The following is a 24,333-nucleotide window of genomic DNA, read 5'->3' on the forward strand; positions in this document are numbered from 1 at the left end:
AAAATATATGCCGTAATAGTATCTTCTCTATTTGTTAAATCACATAGTTATTACATGATGCTAGGTGGGTAAGGGAGATCTTCTTTGGTAGGTTTCTGCCTTCTTTGGAAATCTCCACTTGGATGTCTCATAGTTAACAGAATCAGTATTTGTGAGAGCAGGTTCCTTACAGTCCCACCTGAACCTGACACTTTTGTTATATTTCTTTAAATAATTCGTCCTGGTTGCTTAGGCCAGAAACTGAGGTTTGGGGCAGGGCGGGGATGTGGGATGGGTAGTATTTTTACCTCTCCCTGTCACTGATCCCCTGCATCTAAGAAGCTAACAAATCCTGTAGAGCTTCCTTCTTTCCTGGTAGATCTTGATTAGCTGACATGACCCTCTGCTGAATGCTGGCCTTTGCAGAAAGTTTGTGACTTTGCTTCTCGTTGCAGAAATCATCCTCTAAGAAACCAGCCAAATTCATCAGATGATATTGTGCCTTATTAGCGAGAAGTTCATAACTTCACTTAAGGAGAACCATTAAGGGCATAGGGGAACAGCTATAGCATTTAATAGAGTGCTTTGGACTCTGGGTGTGCCTAGTAAAATAAGTTACTATTATTATAATTCCTCATTTTGAGAATGCATTTTTTCCCTCTTGTTACACTGTTAATTATTTTCTCAACAATAAAAAAGAATACTTTCCTTTTTAAAACGGTTTTAAATGAGCTCTTTTATTTTATTCTTTTTTTTTTTAAACATCTTTATTGAAGTATAATTGCTTTACAATGGTGTGTTACTTTCTGCTTTATAACAAAGTGAATCAGTTATACATATACATATGTTCCCATATCTCTTCCCTCTTGCATCTCCCTCCCTCCCACCCTCCCTATCCCACCCCTCTAGGTGGTCACAAAGCACCGAGCTGATCTCCCTGTGCTATGCGGCTGCTTCCCACTAGCTATCTATTTTACATTTGGTAGTGTATATATGTCCATGACACTCTCTCACCCTGTCACATCTCACCCCTCCCCCTCCCCATATCCTCAAGTCCATTCTCTAGTAGGTCTGTGTCTTTATTCCCATCTTGCCTTGCCACTAGGTTTTTCATGACCTTTTTTTTTTTTTTCCCTTAGATTCCATATATATGTGTTAGCATACTGTATTTCTTTTTCTCTTTCTGACTTACTTCACTCTGTATGACAGACTCTAACTCCATCCACCTCATTACAAATACCTCCATTTCATTTCTTTTTATGGCTGAGTAATATTCCATTGTATATATGTGCCACATCTTCTTTATCCATTCATCCGATGATGGACACCTAGGTTGCTTCCATGTCCTGGCTATTGTAAACAGAGCTGCAATGAATATTTTGGTACATGACTCTTTCTGAATTATGGTTTTCTCAGGGTATATGCCCAGTAGTGGGATTGCTGGGTCGTATGGTAGTTCTATTTTTAGTTTTTTAAGGAACCTCCATACTGTTCTCCATAGTGGCTGTATCAATTTACATTCCCACCAACAGTGCAAGAGGGTTCCCTTTCCTCCACACCCTCTCCAGCATTTATTGTTTCTAGATTTTTTGATGATGGCCATTCTGACCGGTGTGAGATGATACCTCATTGTAGTTTTGATTTGCATTTCTCTAATGATTAATGATGTTGAGCATTCTTTCATGTGTCTGTTGGCAATCTGTATATCTTCTTTGGAGAAATGTCTATTTAGGTCTTCTGCCCATTTTTGGATTGGGTTGTTTGTTTTTTTGTTATTGAGCTGCTTGTAAATCTTGGAGATTAATCCTTTGTCAGTTGCTTCATTTGCAAATATCTTCTCCCATTCTGAGGGTTGTCTTTTGGTCTTGTTTATGGTTTCCTTTGCTGTGCAAAAGCTTTTCAGTTTCATTAGGTCCCATTTGTTTATTTGTTGAGCTCTTTTAAAAGCCATCTATCTGCAGATGGAGAAATTGAGTAAATTAACTGCCTTTCACAGCTACATAACTGCTTTTAGCCCATCAAGTTACACTGAAACATTTAAAGTTACCTCATTTACAACCAGGGAGCACATGCAAGCTCTCTAAGAATTGACACAACTGAGATCAACCCTATTTTCATTTCCCTCTAGTTCAGATATGTAAGAGAAATAAATCTGGTCTGTAATTGTTACGTGGAAGTATCTGAATGCCTCCTAGTGGTATACTGTATGCTCTAATTAAGGAATTTTAAAAATAATATTTATTGAAAGAATAGTGTAGATAAACTATTAAAACTTCAAAGTGCAAAGTAATAAAACCCTTTAATGATAGCATTCTAAATGGAACAAATAAATTTTTTGCCATATAAAATTAATTAAAAATCTTAACTGGAAAAAAATATAATACATATGACGAAGATGAAAATACTTTTAATCAAAATTTTTATGTTTTTGGTTCAGATTAGATTATTTTAATTGACTTTTAAAAAATTTAGTGGAACTATTTTGCACTTAAATATAGACAAATGTTGCTATTAAGATTGAATTACTTTGTTTACATTTATCCTTTTGAATTAATTTGATTACTATGTATAAATTTTAATTTCTTTGTATAATAAAATAGAAATAATGGTTTATAGAAATTTTGTGGTGCATTTTCAGATGGTTTTATTTTTAAATTCTGATTTTCAAGTTAAATAAAATGACTTATTCAGTAAATGTCTTGAAAATGCAGACTATAGCAAAACTTTAAAATGAAGAATGCTGATTTAATTATTGCTTTAAATGCTAGAGAAATGACTCAACACGTACAGAAATATAATTTAAAATGTAAACGAAGTCAGAGAAAGAATTCTGATGAGGGTCAGTAGGAGGGAGGAAAAAAAAAAAGCGATATCCCTTTGTTAAGCATTAAAAAATATTTAATTAACCGCTTGCCAAAACAAAACAATTAAAATGGCAATTACCTTTAAAATAGCATCAGTGTATTTGCAGCTGTTGTGATATAAAGCTAGGAAACGCGATGTTAATCTGAAATGAACAGTTTAAATATGAAATTATGATATCCTTGGCTTCCTGTGGTACAGCTGTCAAGCTTGGGCAGCTCGCTGGTCAATAGTGACATTCTCCGTGTCAGTGAGCAGAGTCTCCTGATACCGTCACCCGCGGTTCACACGTTGCTGAAGCTCCAACTGTCGAACGTTGAGTCCCCTGGTGATACTGCAGCTTCCAGACTCTCCTGACTGGCTCATGTTTCATTCTTTGGCAATTTGCCCTAATGATATCCCCCAGGAGCTTTCAGCCTCTCCTCCTTCCCATATTGCATCGTGGTGTATTAATCTGAGTGCGTGCAACCTGGGCGGCACACACTGTAATTTCCTACGGTTCCTTCTAAGATGCTCGCCTAATTTTTCAGTTTTCCTTTTATGTGTTCTAAGTTTTGACCCCAAACACTATATTTTCAGGAAGGTATAACCGTCTACATAAGATGCCCAAGAAGCTACTTTGCTGCTTATGTATTTTTCAGAGGGCCTTCTGAAACATGAGACTTTTTACAGGCAGAATTGGTCAAGATAATGTGATTCAGGTCGTTAAGTAAATTGTTTTATGAGTATCATCAATCTTTGATAACTTGAGCATGTCTGTCTGTTTGGAGGGTCAGCGGCTCCTCACTGCTGTTTTCCTTTTGCAAATTTTAGTTAACCGCCTGTCTCCACGGATCGGTCGCCCTGCTCTACCCGATGTACTGGCAGCACATCTACATCCCGGTGCTCCCTCCTCATCTGCTGGACTACTGCTGGTAAGCTGGCTCTGCCGGACTCCTGCTGGTCCAGGTTTTAGGGTTAGAAAGGTCGATTCATGTGTAGATTAAGTTAGCTTGGAGGACATGTGTATATATCTGTGAATGAGATCTCTGAAACGTGACGGGGAGATTAGTAACAAGTATTAAAAGGTGGTTTTATGAAGGGAAGAGTAGTTCTCTCCAAAGGTAGCAAAAATTTATACTTGGCAAACGTAAAGTTCTTTAGATTTTGTGAGTTTCCTCTATAATCATCTAGATACTTGAATACATAAATAGAAGCCGATCCAGTCTTCGCTGTGGTTAGGAGCATCTTACAGAAGTTGCAGTGTCAGTGAGAGCACCACACCCCAGATGCCAGCATTTGTCTGCAGTCTTTCAGACACCAGGTTGCCTCTGTCGGAGCACACGCTCGTTACCTCCGCCTCAGGACACACTTTCCCGCACGCCCCTTCCCTCAGTAGCACATCCAGTACCAGATACCAGCAGAGGGGTTGCCTCTGATGCAGGGGTTCCCTGAGTTCCTGGTTAAGTCGAAGCCTCAGCCTTGAGCCACTATGAAAAGCAATGTTGACGAGTGTCGGGAGCAATTCTGGAAAGTTTCTTGGCATTGCAGACAACTGCCAGTGATCTCACCCAGTCTGAATTCAACTGTCCCCTTCTCCTGGAGGTTAGGGAAGAATTAGACTCCCAAACAGCGGCCTTGGGATCTTCCTCGGGGCTGTAGGGTAATCACCTTCTGCAGGCGTAGCTCAGTTCTTAAGAAACCAGATGAGATTTTTACTCTAAACCATGCATGTGTGTGCGCACGTACACACACACACACAGAAAGAAGGAAATGATTTGGACCATAATGTGTTCGTTTATATCACAGCTAATGTTATTGAAAAACAAAGCTCTTTTAGAATCAAAGTAGTTATTTATTTAACTTTCTGATTTCATGAAAAGCAGATCACTTTAAGTGTTTAAGGGTTAAAATGATCTAAGTTCATAACATTGAAGTTTTCAAGACTAGCCCTCTTCAGGACAAATGATTTTTAATGACAGTACCTATCTTTGGTCACATATTGATTATACCAGTGAATTGTGTGTTTCCACAGCAGGGTAATCGTATTGATAATGCTGGGCAGCAGGTTTCCAGTGACCTCCCACTGCCATTCTGCCCTTTGGGTGCTGGGAGGGAGAAACAGTGGGGCAGGAGACTGTAGGTGTGTGGTTTAATTACACTGTGAAGCACCACACACATGAATCTGAGAGTAAAGCTGGATCTAGAAATAGCTCTCTTGGTATTCACTTTAGAGTGTTCTTCTCTGACCAGTATACCTAGAATAGAGTAGCATCCTTCAAAGCAGGAACCTCAATTCTTTCATGTCGACATGCGTAGTAGATCTTTCCACATAGTATTCAGTAATTAAAACTTATTTTAAATAATGTTGACAAAAGTATTTGAAAATATATTGATGTATGATTTTTAAAAATCTATATTAAAGTAGTGGTTCAAGAACCAACACTTCTAATTGTGAGGTTCAGAATTATATTTTATCATATGTAATGTTAGTGCCATTTAAATTTTTCTATAGAAAATGTTCTGAAATCTTAGGAGGTAACATCCCTTTTAAGTTCAGTTCTCTGTAATGATACACACTTAGGACTTTCTAAAATACTGTTATTTAGAAACTATTGCCACCTCTTTCCAGATATGTCTTCCTGATACTTTCTAACCCTGCCATCAAGTCCTTTTTCTACTACTTCCACTGTGATGAAGGAAGCTTGTTTCATATTTCAGTCTTACTAGTTTCTAACCTCTGAAATAGCCCCTTTAGGACAAGTTCTAACAGCTGCCATGCCAGGCACTTCCCTGGCCCCGAGAGTAGAGCAGTGATAGTCAGACAAGGAGTTATCTGAGAGTTCCTGAACCTTAAGGTCACAATGATAGGCTCAGCTTCTGACATAGGAAGTGGGCAGTATCATATACTTTTTTTTTCCCCCAAAATAGCTGTCTATGACTCCAGCTCTCTTTCATTGTCAGAAAATTCCATGGACTAAACTGTTTCCTAGGGAAAGTGGTTTTCTTCCCTTTACATCTTTGCAAATGATCCTATATGCAAAAGGGAGAAAAATATTAGAGATTATCCCTTCAATCTCATGGTTTTTGAGTAAAGAAAATTTTATATTCCACTCCAAAAATAGCACCAGGAAGATGTGATAGGGGTAGATGTGTATTTTGCCAACTCTTCAAGGTGATTGGACTTTCCCAATCCTGAGGCAGTCCTGGCTCCTGGAAGTGTGTCTCTGGTGTGGCATAGACTTGGAGGGCCATGATGCCATCTTGTGACCGTGGATGAATAGCACATCTTGGTCGGCTGACGAAGGCTTGCTAATTTGTCGGCTCATTCATTCATCCATTTGTACACCAGACATTTAGTAAACATGTGTTTGCCAGGCCGCGAGTATGTAATGTAATGAGTAAGACGTAGCTTCTGCCCTCTTGGATCCCCAGATAGGAAGAAATTCCCACGTTTGTGCACATGTACACACGCGCACATGATGAGCACAGAGAGGAATACTGTGATGCTATAGGGGTTAGGTCTGAGGCATATAAAAGAATGCTGAGTGGAACACCTAGGAGGAAGTGCCCACCTGTCTGCTAGGGTAGGGAAGGCTACTGGGAAGAAGTGACGCCATCTTTGTTTTCCCCTTAATCTACCAGTATAAGGGGAAAATGGGGAGTTTCTATTTAACAGGTATAAAGTTTCAGTTATTCAAGATGATTAAGTTTTAGAGATCTGTATAACATTGTGCCTTTACTTAACCAATACTCTATTGTAGACCTAAAAATTTGCTAAGAGGATGGATCTCATGTGAGGTATTGATACTGAAAAAACAAAGCAAAACAAAACAAAACAACAAAGAGAAAGTACTTTAATATAGCAAGTCTATAGTGATGTTGCCAGACACTCTTAACCTTCTGAGCCCTTAAACACCTCGGAGGTAGTATGATTCCAGTACCAGTAAAAGTATAATAATTTATTTGTTCCAGAATGGTTGTCACCTTTTTATTTAGGCTATCTATCTGATTCTTCATTCTATGAAAGGAGAAGGTTTAGCTCCTAAGAGAATAGTGTTTTAAAAACATAAATGGAAAATTATGTTGTTTAGACTACCCTAAGTTAATAGACTGCTGTTACAGTCTACCCCACGGGTGGCCTCCATGAGAAGACCTAAAAAGAAAAACAGCTATTACATAGTAATTATTTTTCAGCAAAGATTAGTTGCTACCAAAAAGAAGCAGCAGTCATAATAGAGCCTTCTGTATCTTATCTTTGCAAAATAATTCCATTGACAGAAAGATCTAGGATAGTTTTGCACATAGCTGATAAAACATCTGTGTTGCCAAGGATCTCTTCCTGACTTATTAACACTCTTGTCTCATTAGGAGATTTCAGCTAGGGTAGCAAAATTACTTTTCATGAGACTTGGCTGACTTAATATTAGGATGTATACAATCCAATTTTCATGACAATGAAATAACTATTCAGTTAAATCTATATTCTGAAAAAACATCATATTTATTTTAGGAAAGTATGCTCTAGTTAATAATGTTTGCAGTCTAACATGTTTATATTTTAGATTTTGTAGAAATTAGTGAGGTAAAAACACGTAGAGATGCCCAGTGATCTCATAGAAAAAGTTTTGGGTTACTTTACTATTAAGTTCTGCATAAGAATTCTTTATTGGATTTTTATTCTAGTTTAACAATTTCTGTAAATTTATTGTTTATGTTTCAAGAGATAACTAGCTTTCATGAAGTTTTAAAAGTGTTATCTTAGATGTATTTCGTAGGACTTCAGTTGGTAGTTATTACTTTTGGCTCTGATTTTTTGAAATCTGATCCATTCAGTGTACCTTCAACATATGTAAAATGGATGTAATAATTAATTTTGGAAGTCTTAAGTGTTTTGATTAACACTCATTGTATTAAAACGTGCTTTGAGGTTTGAGATATTATGAATCTTTCTATATTATGAATCTTGTTGGTCAGATAACCTAGCCTGGGGCGAATTGCAAAATTGCACAGTAACTTTAATAAATTTGTAGTATTTTGGGTGTGGAGAAGGCTTGACATATTTAAGATCTTGGGAGTTGCCCACCCTGTTTTGTGAAAGTTGCCGGAACCCAGTCATGGGAGCCCAGAGTAGTTAGTGGCACATATTTTATATCGTCTATGGAGTCGCAGAAGGAATTCCAGAGATGAGAACTTGAACTGGGGAAGCAACTAGCCTTCTTTTATTTAAGCAAAAGTGGAACAGTCCACATTTATTCCTTCTGTTTCCTTTTGAAGGCAGAAAATCTGTTAGGTCTTAGGGATATCAAGGCCTATAAATAGTTCTCAACTTTCAGTCAGATGAAATATCCAGAATATCAGATCAATTCCAGATGGTCTACTGCATAAAAATTAAAAAAAAAATAGGAAGGAACAAAGCTATAGAAGACAAAGACAACTGGGAATTAGAATCTAGTACAATATGACTTAAGGAACAGGCTAATAAGGATTGGAATAAGAACTTGAACCGTTTTTATTTTTTGTGAATTCTGGATATAGGAGTTAGTGGCTAGCCATCCTTAAATAAAGTAGGAGCTGTTTAAGGTTACTTTGAAAACTGTTGGTCTACCAAGGTGCCTCTTTTATCTGTTACTGGTTCTCAGTAGCAAGGTGGACATGCAGGAGTTTGCACAGCTCTGTTCTAATAATGACGGGGATGTTTGGAAAATTATGCAAATCCTTTGAAAAAGAAGATTATCTGTTTTCATTAACAGAAAAGGTTTGCATTAAATATAACACAAAGATGTATACAAAAGAAATGCCAAAAATGTTTTATTTTTAAATAGCTATTTATTTGCATATCTTCTATCACATTTGTAGACATTGTTCATTTTCATGTTTTCTTGTTAAATAATATTTTAATTTTGAAATGTCAAGTTGAATAATTTCCGCCCTATATTTCATGAGAAATATTTTTGAAACTGCTAGTAAGTCTGATTTTGTATATTACAAAAATTATGTAATGTCTGTATTCTCTGCCAGAGTATAAGCTCCAGAAGGGAATATATTCTGTCTATATTGTTTATTATTGTACCCTAACCCCTATGCCAGGTACTGGCACCTGAGTATGCTCCACATATTGTGTTGAGTTAATCAATAGCATTCTTAAACTTACTTGAAGATACATGAGTGGAAAGATAGCACAGAAATAGAATGGTAACAGTGGGGGAGGAAATTATTTATCTTTGCACCTCTAGTTCCCAAACCGTGCCTGGCACATAGTAGGTCTCTGTAAATATATTGTGACTGACTCAAAAATTTGGGTGACTAAATAGTAGATGTGAAACAATGAATATATATTAAGAAAATCGTATAAGAATCTAACTGAATAAAAAAATTGTACAAAGAAATGTGAATAAATTTGATGATTATTTAGGATATATTTGATGGGAAGTATACAGAAAAGATTCATCTCAGACTATGGCCTAGACCCTAATATTCTTGTTTTTTTAAACATTACAACTTTTAATTATAAATGATTTTGTGATTTTATATAAATCAACCTTAATTTGAATATATTAATAGCCTCTAAGATTATATTTGAGTTTTCTATACTGAATAATTTTAAATATCTATGATGTACTATGTTGGAACTATGCATTTAATAAATTTATTTTTTAAAGCATTCTGAATTACTTATATTATTGTTTCAGTTTTAATGAACTATATGAACACATACATATATATTTTTAATTTAGTGCCCCAATGCCATACCTGATCGGAATACACTCCAGCCTCATAGAGGTGAGTATCTTTCAGACATGAGACGGTGGTAACTATTATTTTTATGAATTAATTTAAAACAGTTGTGTTTTGAAAGAATATCAATTGAATAGTACAAAGAAGTGACTAGTTGCATACTTAGAGTATACTTACATGATCATTTTCAAAAAGGTAGTGTTAAAATAATTTTATTTTAATTAGTATGCAAAATGACCATCTTCAGTGGTATGAGACCCATTGAAAGTAGGTTCTATTTGGTTGAAGTCATATGGTAAGTTTTAAATACTAAAACCCTTAGTCTTTGATGAACCACTTTCTTTATGGAACTTGAGATCTATTATATCTATTTCTCTTTCAGAAGAAATATTTCTGTGTTTTGAAAGTGAGAATTTATGTAATTATGAGTCATAAAGGGAAAGTGTTTTTATTTTGCAAACTTCACTATAATTCAGTGTATCAGTGTTTTTCAAAATGTGTTTTAATACACTAATCATGAACTTTTAAATTAGAATATAGCTTTGTAAGACTTTAACTTCAGTCCTGTTGGGACTTAAAATGTAGTTTTGTTTTTTTTTTTTTTTGCACTGTCATTCGAAAATGACTTTTGTCACTTGTTATCACTGTAGTGAAAAACCTTGAACTTTAAATACCTTGAACTTGAAATCAGTGAGATTTCCAGAGAGGACTTCTTATAAGATTAGCTTCTACAAAAGTAAACAAAAGACTTGGGTCAGTTGCATGGCATCATTATGCCGGATGATTTGTTCAAATGTATTTCTTTTCTTGCTGGTTGTGCATATTGTACTTTAACCCAATTTCTAATAAGCAACTTTAATGAGTTAGACTTGGTTTTCTGATTAGTTGTTGTCATTGTATACACCATCAGTCTTCACTTTGCTGATCGAGGAAGAGCCTGGTGATTATTTTAAAATTCCTGAGCATCCTTTGTGGAGAGAGTCGTGCTTCAACCATTAATAAAGAGTACATTTTAATGAATTTTTAATAGGTTTAATTCCTTTTTAATTTTGAAGTCTGGGTTGGATAACATTATGACTCTATATTTTGTCAATTTTTAGCGAACAGCTTCTTACAGCCCAAGGTACTTGCAGTGAAAGGACAAATTGTATAAGATAAAACATGAATAAATAGGTATTTAATCTGTTATTAGAGTGTGGAATATATGACTGGCATTTTATTCATCAGTAGTTTGACTTCTTGCAAAATCTAACCATGGTTGGTTGGTATGGTTTCAAAAAAAGTCATCAAATTTGATTTTGATGTTAGTGCACGTATCTCTTCTTATGTAATGTACCTAATAGAATACGTAGTTTTCATAATACATTTATTTATACAGATGAAAAATATTTAAAGTGGTTGATTGTACCTGTTGATGTTGTTACTATTTTTACATAATGATTCTAGACCAACTTTTAAGACAAATGATTCAGCTTTTCCAAAATATTGTAGAAAGGAATACATGCTTTAAATATTCAATTCAATTTATCACATGTTTATTGTACACCTGTAGAGAAAATCAGTCCTTTTTCAAAGGAACAAATTTAAGAATTTTTTAGTCCTTAGAGTATTGTCTTGGAGAAGCAGTCCTTTCTAACTTTAAATTGGCTCTTATTAAATGAGACTGTGTAAAGCCATGATTAGATCGGCTGAAATCTCTGCACCTTTTATACTCTGGACTTATCAAACTGTCTTAATAGTCAGTTTTATTTGGTTTAATAGTGAATGAGAAACTATAATAGGAACTTTAAGAATGTCTTTAAACCAGTTGGGTACCAGTTAGTAACTTTCTTCTTAATCTTTTACCAGGTGATACAGATCCTACGTTTCCATTTTTATGATCACATTATTACACAGATTATTTTCACTAAAATTCTGATCTTTTGTGCTTTTTTATTTTATATAAATGGTATTATAATTAAAATATAAATATATATTTACATATTTTATATATGAGACAGAACTGAATAATTTTTCACATTTTGTTTGGCTGCAAATACAACTAATTTTTTGTGGAGGAAAAATCAAAATATTCTCTTCTCTCTCAGTCAAGACAGTTTCAACACTTTTTATCAGTTTTACAAAGACTTTTCAACATAATTGTTCAAAGACATGAAATTAATGTCTTCCTAAATCTTTTTTAAAAATTATTTTTATGTGATCATAAGTAAAAGATGACTAGAAACCTCTTTTTACAATGTAAGTTTGCTTTTAAAATAAAGGACAAGGGCATTTTGTTCTCCCTGAAAACTAGACTTCAGGGATGAAGTCAAAGCAAACTAAGGCCTGTAAGTGATTGGGAATAAATCAGTACAGGCTACAAATGTGAGGGTTATATTATTTGCTTTAATACACAAAGGATTCTAGGTAAAGCGTTGACCCAGTTTCACAGTATCGTGTGGCTGCTTCCACCGCGTCCCTTCCTCGCTCTGTGTGTAGAGCGTACAGGTGTGCTGGCATCACCTGGAAGGAGGATGGCGTGCGGAGGATGCCGGGAGTCTCGCCGGTTCAGCATCTGCTGTTGTTCTCAATAAGACTTTGTCTATGTGCTAATATTATTTCCTTATTTTTGAAGAAAAAGCACATTGTTTTTTCACATTTTCTTGCTCTTTCCCCATCCAAACAAGTTGATGAATTTTATGAGACGTAAAAATATGGGGCAGAGAAAATGGTGCCATTTTATATGCCATATGACTTTCCACTCCTGTTTAGAAAAAAAATGGCTAAAGCCTGATTTGGAGGCAAATAACAGAGAAAATACATTAATATGAATTTTTTAAAAAAAGATTTAAATTACATGCTATCTTCTCCCCCCTTTTTTGCTTATGTAGAATTGTTCTCGTTTTAGGGAGGCTCAGTCTGTTGATTTATTGAAATGAATACATTTTCCATTCTTAATGAGTGTTCCCGTTAACAAATTTTAATATTCAGCTATTATCAGACTTCTTAAAACTAAGAGAAACTTTGAAAAAGGTATACATTTCATACTAATGCTAATTTCCTTTATTCAGAGATTTTTTTTTTTAAACTTTTAATTTTTATATTGGAGTATAACCAATTAACAATGTTGTGATAGTTTCAGGTGCACAGCAAAGTGACTCAGCTATTCAGAGTTTAGTGTTAGCGTCATTACAAACATTTTGGGGTCACATAACCATTACTCTAGGCTATTTAGATGAACTTATTTCATTCCCTGAAAAATACATCAGGTTTCTGGATTATCTTTACATTTTCTGTTAAAAGGGCAACTTAGAATTGAAGATGGAAATCAAAATTATGATATACCTTTTACATACAAATGCCATTAATATAAATATAGTTTTTGCTCATAGGTTATTTTTGTAGTTATGCTATAGTTGATTTGTAGATAACTACATATTTATATATGTAAACCTTTTTTACATATATGTATGCACATGGAAAGGAAATGAGTTTATTTATAAATGTTTTGGCAATAGTATCACGTTATAAGTTACTTTCTTAGAAATGGCCATTTTCTGAGTCTTACTTTAGAATAATTATAATGTCTTTTACAGGATAGAGTTTTAGAATCACATGCCCCCTTGAGAATGCATATTCCACATAGACATTGTGGCTATCCTAACACATAAAAATTCCCTACTCTAGACTACCATTTTCCTAGCAAATTTAACATTCTACCTGATACGCAGAGATTTGAAATTCTAAGTGGATCACAGAAATTCCAGTCTTGGCTAACTTAAAAAATTGGCTTGGCCAATTTAATATTTAAGGTATTTAAATAATCTGAAAAAATGGCTATTATTCTAGAATGTCACTTTTAAAACTACTGCACTGAAATTAATTGACCAATTGCTAGTTGACCTATGCAGTCATGGAATTCTGGGTTGATGGATATATTTAATTAATGCACACCTTACTTATTTTCATTAGGAAATAATATTATTTGCTATCATCTAGATAAGACTAATAGAATTACATGATTTGTTTAAGTAGACATATTAGTTTAAATAGGAAAAGTAAACTATAAATATTTTCTTTCTTTAAGGATAAAACTTTAATAAATTCTAATTTACTATCATTTGTGCATATATTGAGATAATTTGACCATTTGACTAAGCTTTCAAACAAATATGACAAGTCAAATAGTTAATCTGATAGGCTATTAAATTTGATCCTTTATATTAAATTCATGGGATAAACATTACTAACAATAAATTCCATATTACTGCTCTCTGTCATTTTTTCTTACTCAACTTTCACTTGTCATCATCAACTTATACCAAATTTATATGGAGATATAGAGAAAATATTTATTAATTTAAAACTTACTTTACTACTTAGTAGTCATATTTATTGTTTTGTGTTAACCCCGCAGTATGATTTATGCTAAAAATAGCTATAGAACTGGCCACACGTTCCTGTATCATAGGATTGAAATTCAATTGGTAAAATTTAAAGGATATAAATTTTTACAGTTTAATATAGCCATGCCTATTTTGTATTTGTTGTAGTATATCTCTTTGGTAGTTAAATTACATTCAGTGTCTCCAAACTATTAATATATTTAGATGAGTAAACATGCTATTTTAAGCATTTTTACTCTTTCTTTTTGAATGGTTTAGACAGACTTTCTCATAAGGCAAAATTGTTTATATTCTTTTATGATGTAGAATTTTCCTTTTTTCTTTTCCTAAGGATAATGCATTAAGATAATTTTCTCTACATATCTAAGCTCATTATAGCTTTGGAAGGAAAATATACTAAGATGTTTGTTTATAATTGTGTTTTTTAAACAGAGAGTGAAAAATAAATCATTGGAGGATGTGGTTATGTTAAATGTTGACACAAACACTTTAGAATCACCATTTAATGACTTGAGCAGCCTACCGAGTGACGTGGTAAGTCTGGAGGATGTTTTGTGGTGAACAAACATATATATGTTTTCTCCTGGACCCTTGAATCACCAAGAGTTACTTTCCCATTTTTCTGTCTGAAATAAAAGGGCTGAGTATGAGCATGTGGTGTGAGAGGAGTCAATGTAGAGTCTGTCTTTCGTATTTTTACCTTTTGGCAGTTGAGGAGATGTCAGATGCAGTATCATATTCCTTATTGTAAAAGTAGGATCGTAATTAAAAAGCTAGATGCATTCATTAGGCAGAGTTTCTTTAAACGTAAGTCTCTTCATCTCATCTTAATCATTATATTACAAAGTAGGCATTTCTGTCTGCCTAGTGGCATGTCTTGCAAAAGAATGAGAGAGTTTTTGAAGGCAAGAAGAAGAAGGGGGCCAATTATCGGCTTTTGCTTCCCTGCCACCTGCCAGCGCTTTTCCTTTTAATTAATGATCTGATGGCACTGGTCAATATAATAAGAAATGCTTGTACAGTTGGGGTCAGAAAATTCTGGCTTTGATCTCCCTCAACTTTCTGAAACATTTATTTGTTTTCTCTAAATTATTTCAGTTTTATTTTAATCCTTTCTATCCTGCTGAGGGCTGCAAGAATGAAAACCTACACTGTTTGTCATTTGCTCTGGCAGAGCAAAGACTGCTTACTTAGAATTCTATTTGTAAATTAAACTGCAAACCCAGTTTGTCATAAAAGACATCTGATCCTTTTGAAATGACGAAAACTGTCTTTTGTCTGTAAAGGCTGATAAATTAAGTGCCAGCTCTCTTCTGGTCTTTGATCTTGCAGAGGTTTGTGTGTGTGTGCATGTGTGGGTCTGCAGCTTATAATAGGATATATTCTGTATTTTGTGTTAAATAGTCTCCAAAGTAAATTTTCTGGCCTTCGTATTCCTTAGAACAGGGTAAAAATGCAGATTGTACTGTTTCTGTATATATTCTAATGGCTATTTTAAAATATCTTTATAACATAGTTCTAAGTTAAAATAACTCCCCTTTTTAAAAAAATCCATTGTTTATTCAGATATATTAAAATTTGGGAATAAAAATACCTTCAAAATATATTTTTTTTCTGTAATACTGCAAGTACTTTGAAATCACTATTAGGGAGCTTGAAAAAAAAAAGGAATAAAAAAAAATCTCAAACTCAGAAAATACAGTAATACTAGCCTTGATTGCTTTTATGGCTAGTGATAGGGAAAATGTGACTTTAAAGTCAAAATCAGATTATTTATGCCCATAAATAACCTAAAATACTTGCTGACCTTGAAGCAAATTAAATCGAACTACTTTATCTAACTGTAGTAAAATTTATGCTATGTATGAACAAACCCAAACCCAGGCCAGTGAAGAATTATATTATCTTTTTAGCTCATTATAACTCGATTGCCTCATTATAAAGATTTTGCAGAAGCTGCTAGAAAGGATTAGAGTTGTTCATTTAGAAATCCATCAAAGTATTCTTCACTGGATAGGGACGTAATTATGAAAATAAAGTCCCAACTTTTAAGAATGTTTTCCTTATGTGCATGTAGTTCCTACTATTAATTCCCTAAGAAGAAAGGATTGTTTATTTTTTTAAAAATGAGGAAGGATGAGAAAGAGAAAGAAAAAAGAAAAAGAAATCAGCTTTTTTGTGTTATATTAAAATTTTTATAGTCAGCTCCAGTGATAGCTGATTATTTCTTCGAGAAAAAACAATCTTTAATAGTAATTTTTTGATGAGTGATTCTTTTTAAATTGGGAACCTCTACTTTCCTAGTAGAATTAGTTTGATATTGAAACGTTTATTTAAATATGTGAGGAAGTTAAACAGTATTCATGAAATGTAAAAGCCTAAATATATAAAATGATAAGAGGGACCATCTCATTGTTTATTTATAAGCAACAGTTAACTGAACATAACTGAAATGGTAAAAAATATTCATAAAAAGGAACTCTGCAAGGTAATGTAGATATAACTAAATATATGCTCGGAATTAAGGAGCACAGACTTAGACAAATTTGAAGAATGAATAAACTGAAATAGTTCTGAGGTGGAGCTAGGACTATCTACTGAAAGAATGAGATTATTTTAAAGTTAGAGTCATTTTCTAAAAATGCTTCAGGTGATTGTTTGTTTAACCCAGCTCTAATAAATTTAGCTTTTTCATCAGTTTTCCAAAGCTATCTCTTATAGTAGGAAATACGATAAAGTATCACATCATACTTGCTATAATTGTAAATGTTTTAAAAGAGACGTGTTAAAAATCACAAATGATCGTACTGAATTTTTTTGTGACTTGAATTAATAAAATATACTTGAAGCCTGAAAAATATTACAGTTGGTATTGTTTGATAATTTAATAAATTAACTGATATTTAAATGGGGGCATTTTAAAATCATTCACCAAAACATTAAAATTATGCTTACAGGCTAGATGACTTTCTGTGCATGTGCACTTCATTATCGTGTCAGCTTGACCAGTGGTCTTGGCTGTTCCAAGGTCAGTGGTCACAGTTGTCCTGAATTACTAGTTCTTTTTTCCTGTGGACCCTCTGCTGTGTTGCATGCTGTAATCTTCTTAATGGCTTCATTCCAATATTCACACATAATATTTTAGATTTATTGACTGTTAGAAATACTACCATGCCAGTAGCAGTTCCGCTACTCTTAAGGTATTTAAAATTGGAAAAATAAATCAGGCCAAAGCTTTCAGGAATCCTTTGTTTTCCTTAAGGGAAGGGGAAAAAACTCTCTTCCTGTCTTCTGACAAGAACAGTTGTTTTTCGATTTCATCATTTCACTTTAGATCTGGATCATTAAAAGAAAAAAAACAAATTTTATTGGGAGTGATTTTAACGATATTGATTATTACATGGAATAACTTTTAAAAGCAGTCGATCCATTAAAATATACTTTTGTAGTTTTTGTCTACGAATACATTGTGATTTTTATTTTTTTTAGTGGCTATGCCAAATATAGGTACCTTCGAACATATGTAGTTTGAGTGTTTTGAAATAAAAAAGTAAATTTTAGGGCTATGTAACAGTATCGATTGCAGTTAGTGTTATTGTGGTATGTTTTTAAGTGGGGGCAGAAAGAGCCAGTTGTATTAAACATAACACTTGAAATCTCAAATGGGTTCATTTTAATTTAAGAAAATGCATTACTGAGACCCCCTCCATTGCAAATATATACACAAATTTAGTTTCAGTTACATAAGAATTTAAAATGTTGTATTTCTAAGGTATTAGTGCTCATTTAAATTTTTATCATCATTAACATTTTAAAAAGTAATTTGGAAATTGTTACTATTTCAAAAATTAATAGGATGCCTCACTTGTGGGAAAATTAAGCTAATTAGAGTTATAATGAGATACAGGAAATCTGTCTTTATGTGAATATTAAGTTAAAACAATTATAAACTAACTCTTATAGAAGAAAGCAGGTTAGAATTGACGTCTGAAAAAGTTACATGCATTAGAATATTCATTACTAGGAAAACAAATTTTGACCTGTATTGCTTAACTGTTTTAAAGTAATTTTAACTTATTAGACTGTAAAAAATAATATACTCTGAGACAGGTCAATATACTTGTACCCCTGTGTTAGATAAGAGGATAAAGCCACAGAAAGTATGCTGTTAATGGTATGTCTAGGGCTTTAGTTCATAGAAGTTGATTCTCAGACTTACTCCCCAAGCACTAGAGCATGGTCTCTCTCATATAAACGTGATACACATTGCAATGAGTAACTCTTAAAATTTGATATAGACGCTTACTCTCCATTCTAATCTTGTTAAAGAAATATCATCATGACCTATTTGATTTAAATTAGGATTGTCAACACTGTTTTAAAAACTCATTTTCATGCTATATGTAATGCTATTGGAAAACGATTTTCTATTTTCTGTTCTGAGCCTGTGTAGAAAATACAGTCTGTACGCTGAAGAGTTATTGTACCATTCACGGTAGGCCGCAGTATGTTATAGGACAGCAACATTTAGTATAAAGCATATTTAATTATTAAAACATTGAAAAGACCTTATTATAAAATAGAGTCATTTAAAATACTGTGCATCTTATACTGAGGCTTTCAAGTATCACACCAAGGACTAGGTTAATGGTTTTACCATTACATGAAAAGGAAAGACACAGATTGCTCCGATTAACTAAAAATCATTACAAGCTTAAAGAACTAGAGGAAAAACCCCCAACTCGGACTTTAAATTAAAATTTTTAGATGTCTGTATTCAAGTGAGTTAATTAGTTTGGGAATAAGTTTGGAAAAGAATTGGCTTTTTCAGAGAATTTAAAAAATCAGCTTAAAAAGTTAAAGTATATATAAACAAATTTAATTCTTACAACCATGCAAATAAGTCAATAAATATATTTAATTCATTGGATATTTCCTCTAATCTGACATGAAGGTTTAATATGTTAAATTGTCATAATATATGTTATGAAGAGAAGAAAAAAGGCCCTAGAGAATATTATATTAGTTCCAGGTTTGCCAGAGCCATGCTGTAATCTTTATCTCCTTCAGCAGTGGATGAAGTCCCCAGCAAACTGGTAGAGTGTCCAGGTTACAATTATGTTACAATTTCCCCCGGTTCTGGAGTAATTGAGGGGACATTTTTTTGTTTAATAGAGTAGCCTCCAGGTTACAATTATGTTACAATTTCCCCCGGTTCTGGAGTAATTGAGGGGACATTTTTTTGTTTAATAGAGTAGCCTCCAGGTGACAATTATGTTACAATTTCCCCCGGTTCTGGAGTAATTGAGGGGACATTTTTTTGTTTAATAGAGTAGCCTCCAGGTTACAATTATGTTACAATTTCCCCCGGTTCTGGAGTAATTGAGGGGACATTTTTTTGTTTAATAGAGTAGCCTCCAGGTTACAATTATGTTACAATTTCCCCCGGTTCTGGAGTAATTGAGGGGACATTTTTTTGTTTAATAGAGTAGCCTCCAGGTGACAATTATGTTACAATTTCCCCCGGTTCTGGAGTAATTGAGGGGACATTTTTTTGTTTAATAGAGTAGCCTCCAGGTGACAATTATGTTACAATTTCCCCCGGTTCTGGAGTAATTGAGGGGACATTTTTTTGTTTAATAGAGTAGCCTCCAGGAGACAATTATGTTACAATTTCCCCCGGTTCTGGAGTAATTGAGGGGACATTTTTTTGTTTAATAGAGTAGCCTCCAGGTGACAATTATGTTACAATTTCCCCCGGTTCTGGAGTAATTGAGGGGACATTTTTTTGTTTAATAGAGTAGCCTCCAGGTTACAATTATGTTACAATTTCCCCCGGTTCTGGAGTAATTGAGGGGACATTTTTTTGTTTAATAGAGTAGCCTCCAGGTTACAATTATGTTACAATTTCCCCCGGTTCTGGAGTAATTGAGGGGACATTTTTTTGTTTAATAGAGTAGAGCCTCCAGGAGACAAATCCTGCTTTCAGTTTGCCCCTGAGAGTAGTGTTTATAAGGGTATTTTCATCTGACTTTCATAGTAATGAAAGGGAGAAACCTGGAAGCCGGTTCAATATCTATCTTTGTGGCTCTGCGTGCAACTGTGTGTTTCCTGTCCCTGGAGAAGGAGAGCAGGTTGCAATGGCGGTCACCGTGCTCCTGCACCCGACTTTGGCTGTCATGGGGATTCACCCTTCTTCTAAATAGTTACTTTCAGAGATGAGATTGTTTACGAAAAGGTTTTTTTGTTTGTAAGTAAACTATGAACAGATCCTGCTATTTTTTCCTACTGTTTTCTTGGTGTGTATTTTTTAATATAAACTTTAAATACCAAAGCATAACAAAACAAAAATAAAAAACTCAAAATCTTAATTAATTGGGCTTCAACATTTAAAAGGTCTTTGTTGTTTTTCTCTCGGCTGCGTGAGAGGGTCTGTGCCTCCCTCTGCAGGACCCAGCCCTGCACGGTTCCTCCCTGCATGTCTCTGTACGTTTGCCATTTTAAAGTTGATTTAGAGTTTGCCATTTCTAGTGATTTTCAGTGCTCATGAATTTCCTTGGCTTTCTCGTGGCCTTTCATTTCCATCTAAATTAGCTTTTCTCCTAATGTCTTTTTTTTTTTTTTAATTTATTTTTGGCTGTGTTGGGTCTTTGTTGCTGCACACGGGCTTTCTCCAGTTGCAGCGAGCGGGGGCTACTCTTCGCTGCGGTGCACAGGCTTCTCATTGCGGTGGCTTCTCTTGTTGCGGAGCACGGGCTCTAGAGCGCAGGCTCGGTAGTTGTGGCGCACCGGCTTAGTTGCTCCGCGGCATGTGGGATCTTCCCGGACCAGGGCTCGAACCCATGCCCCCTGCATTGGCAGGCGGATTCTTAACCACTGCGCCGCCAGGGAAGCCCCTCTCCTGATGTCTTTTACTCCTCTAGTATCATCTTAATAACGTGCTTCCCTGTCTTCTTATGGCCAGTATGTGTGTGTGTATGTATATGTGTGTTTTGGCTTTAAAATAAGTTAAAAATTTGTTCCTTGTTTTTTAAGTTCTTCTCCACATTTGAGAGACTTTTTGTGTGCATGATGTTGTGAGCACTGTCATGATAGTGGTTTCCAAATCTTGCTGATATGATGACTTGGTGGACTTCTCAATGAATTTTGTTCCCGGGCACCATCGCAGATATTCTGGTCCAGTTAACTAGCGAGGTTAGTGTAGCAGCATGCCTCGGACGGGTTCATTTGTTCATTCGCTCAACAGGTGCTGATTGAGCACCTACTGGATGCCTGTATTGCGCTGGGCGCGGAGTGGACGGGAAGACGTAGGAGCTGTGGTCCTGGAACTCACATCCCATTGTTAGCTGAACCCAACCACGGGGCCACACCAGGTCGCGGTGATGCTGGGAAATAGCTGGGTTTACCAAGCACCGGTCACAACTTAAGATTTCTGTTACCGAAGAGAGGGAGAGTGGCTGTTGGTAGGCTGACAGCTGTCTCTGCCATAAGCGAGCCCAAATGAAAATAATGGTAGCCAAGCTGAGAGGCCACTCTTACCCGCCTACAAACTGAGATCTGCCTTTTGAGGTTCAGCTCAACATGTCAGAACACCTGAGTGCAGAACTGGCCTGAACAATGAGCATGAGTCAGGTGGGAGGAGGAGGAATAGCATATACAAAGGCTCTGCTGTTGGCAGGTTCAGGGAATGGAAGGAAGTCCCGTATAGCTGCGCTTAGAGGAACAAAAGAGAGGTTATGCAAATGAGGGGGTAGAGACAGGTAGGAGTGAGAGCGTGGAAGGTCTGTGCTTCTTGCTCAGGACCTCCAGACTTTACTGGGAATTCACTGGAGATTTGTAGCAGAGGAATAAGAGTGAGATCCACTTTGACTCCTAAAAATATCATCTTGGGTTCTAGGTCCTGAAGATCCCTGGGTATAACGAAGCAGAAATGAAGCAGGAAGAGCAGTTAAGAGACCATTTGCAGGGGTCTAGGTGAGAGATGGTAGTCGCTCGAACTTGATAGTGGCAGGGATTTGGAGAAAAGCGGACAGATTTGAAATCTATATCAGAGGTCGAACAGCTGGGGCTCAGTGATTACTGCTTATGGAAGATGAGAAAGGGTGCAGCGTTGAGAGGACCTGCAAGGCACCTGGATGCACGGAAGTGACACTGACATTGGACTTGAGGTCCAGTAAGAGCAGTTTTGGTTGTGATCATTTTGAGATGCCTCTGAAGGGAAAATAGTTGTGGATGACACCATATTTTAGGTTTTGAAAGGGAATTTAAGCATTCAGAGAAACAGTGTCATGATACCCCTCTGTGAGTGTATCATATGTTTTTCATTTAATAAATGTTAAAGGTTACTGTTTTAATCCTTAGATAGAAGCATGTTAGAATATTATATTAAGAAGGAAGGGTTAATTTTATTGCTTAAAAAACTGAACATTAGAAGGATTAAAGAAGTGTAGGGATTTGATATCTGATTCACACAATGACCATAACATGTTTCATGGAAGAATAAAAGACTTTAACCTTGTAACTTTTTTCTAAAGCAAATAATTATTTGAAGCATTAACTTTTCTGAATGGTCGTAGTTTCTAGAGTACAGCTTAGTTAGGAAAAAGGATACTTAGAGACATCACAGAGATGTTTCAGGTCATGTAGGTTATCCAGATGTTATTCCTGAACATTTATTTTTACCTTCTGTTCTTTACCCTGATGTTTCTCTTTGTGATCCTAAAAAGTAAAATTAAAATTTATGGGTTACAGTGATTGGTTTATTTTTCCTGAGAAGACACATCTAAAAGTCAAGAGAAAATTTCTGTCACTTCTCTGAAAAACTCAGCTCCTTTATGTCACCTCCCTTCCTAACCCCCGGTTGGCATAATTGCTTCATTACTCAGCCCGTGTGCACGTGGCTTGCACTCTTCTATTTATACCTGTTTGCTGTGTTTACTCATGTAATTCCCTCCTTTTATTCATGGTCACTTAGTGCTAAGAGGGTAAAAGTGGAGAATTGGTGGTAATATTATTCATGTTGCAGTGAATTCCCACTGTGCTCAAACCCAGGTTATAATTCCTCCTGTGGATGGCTGCTTTTAGAAGCCTGGATTCTCGTTGTATGAAAGGAATTTGAACATTTGATAAGAGCAGTGAAATGACGTTTATTCTGAAGTTTTTTTCACTGTTTAACTTTTTTTTTGCAGGGGAGGTCTAGTATGATACCTAATTAGACTTAAAAAATAATTTATACGCAGACTAAAAGATGTCATAATAAAATAAAATGTCAGTTTTCAAGTCATCTTTAGCCATCGGAGATTGAAGCTTACTTTGTTAAGAATAAAAAGAGAAAACAATTGATACTTTTTCAAGATCACATGATAGGATTTTGTGATAATAGCCATGTGACCAAGGTTCCAAGTGCTTTTCTGAATTCAGTTATATGTGAGTATAAACTTTAGGATCTCAGGGAAAGATGTACATTTATTTCATAACTAAACTTAGAAGTTTGGACATTAAAGCAGAAAATGCTATTTCCCAGACCAAGTATTTGAAATAAGTGCAGAAGATGTATCACCTTATTTATAGATAAAAACTGCTAAAAGCTATTTAGCTCTGCAAAGCGTAGTGGTAACTGGTGATAATTTACTCCAGTGGTCTAAAGGACAGGAGAATAGCAAGGTTGACACAATCATTTTATGTTAGAGTAATATCCTAATAGCTGACGCTGACTATTAAAAAACCCTTTCATTTTTACAGGCTGTTTTTGGGCACTCATTGGTGCATACAGAAACACTTAACTCAGCTGCCCTTCTGGTCTCTGAAAAATAGGAACCACCTCAGAACTACTGACAGTCGAAGCCCACCTAGAGTAGGTCAAGGAAGAACTCCTTATATGCTGTTTGTAAAGGTTGAAATAATGTAGAAATAGGCAAAGGAAAAACTTAACCATATTTCTTGCTAGTCTCACATGTCTGTATGAAATTATATAGTATGCTCATATAGAATAGCATGCTCCAGTAGAAATATAATATGAGCCACATATGCAATTAAAATGTTTCTGGTAATCATGTTAAAAAGTAAAAAGAATAGGTGAAATTAATTTTAATAATGTATTTTATTTAACCCAGTATATTCAAAATACTGTTTCATCATGTAATCAATAAAATTATTAATGAGGTATTTTGCTCTTTTTAAGTCTTCAAAATCCAGTGTATTTATTTTTACACTACTAGCAAATCCTTATTTGGGCTAGTCACATTTCAAGGGCTTGTGTGTCTAGTGGCTACCGTTTTGGACAGTTCTAGAACAGGTATTTTCTTCTTTCCTATTTTCTATAGAGCTCTTGAGGAAGTTCAGGAGCTATCACTGACTAATTTTGGAAGTGAAGGCTACCTCGTTATGATTT

The 24,333-nt window shown here is 35.0% G+C and overlaps 1 protein-coding gene across 6 annotated transcripts in view; it reads left to right on the plus strand.

The window, feature by feature from the left end:
- Positions 1-24,333, plus strand: part of DENND1B (DENN domain containing 1B) — a 248,657-nt gene that overhangs the window by 139,095 nt on the left and 85,229 nt on the right. For 5 of the 6 annotated variants that reach the window (XM_061185274.1, XM_061185278.1, XM_061185275.1 and 2 more), the window contains 3 exons: positions 3,655-3,755; positions 9,558-9,603; positions 14,376-14,477. In XM_061185274.1, coding sequence (XP_061041257.1) covers positions 3,655-3,755; positions 9,558-9,603; positions 14,376-14,477 — 249 coding nt within the window. The remainder of the gene's footprint in view (positions 1-3,654; positions 3,756-9,557; positions 9,604-14,375; positions 14,478-24,333) is intronic. The other variant, XM_061185276.1, reaches the window with a different exon arrangement.

Source organism: Eubalaena glacialis, chromosome 3 (genome assembly GCF_028564815.1).
Source record: "Eubalaena glacialis isolate mEubGla1 chromosome 3, mEubGla1.1.hap2.+ XY, whole genome shotgun sequence".
NCBI lineage: Eukaryota > Metazoa > Chordata > Mammalia > Artiodactyla > Balaenidae > Eubalaena > Eubalaena glacialis.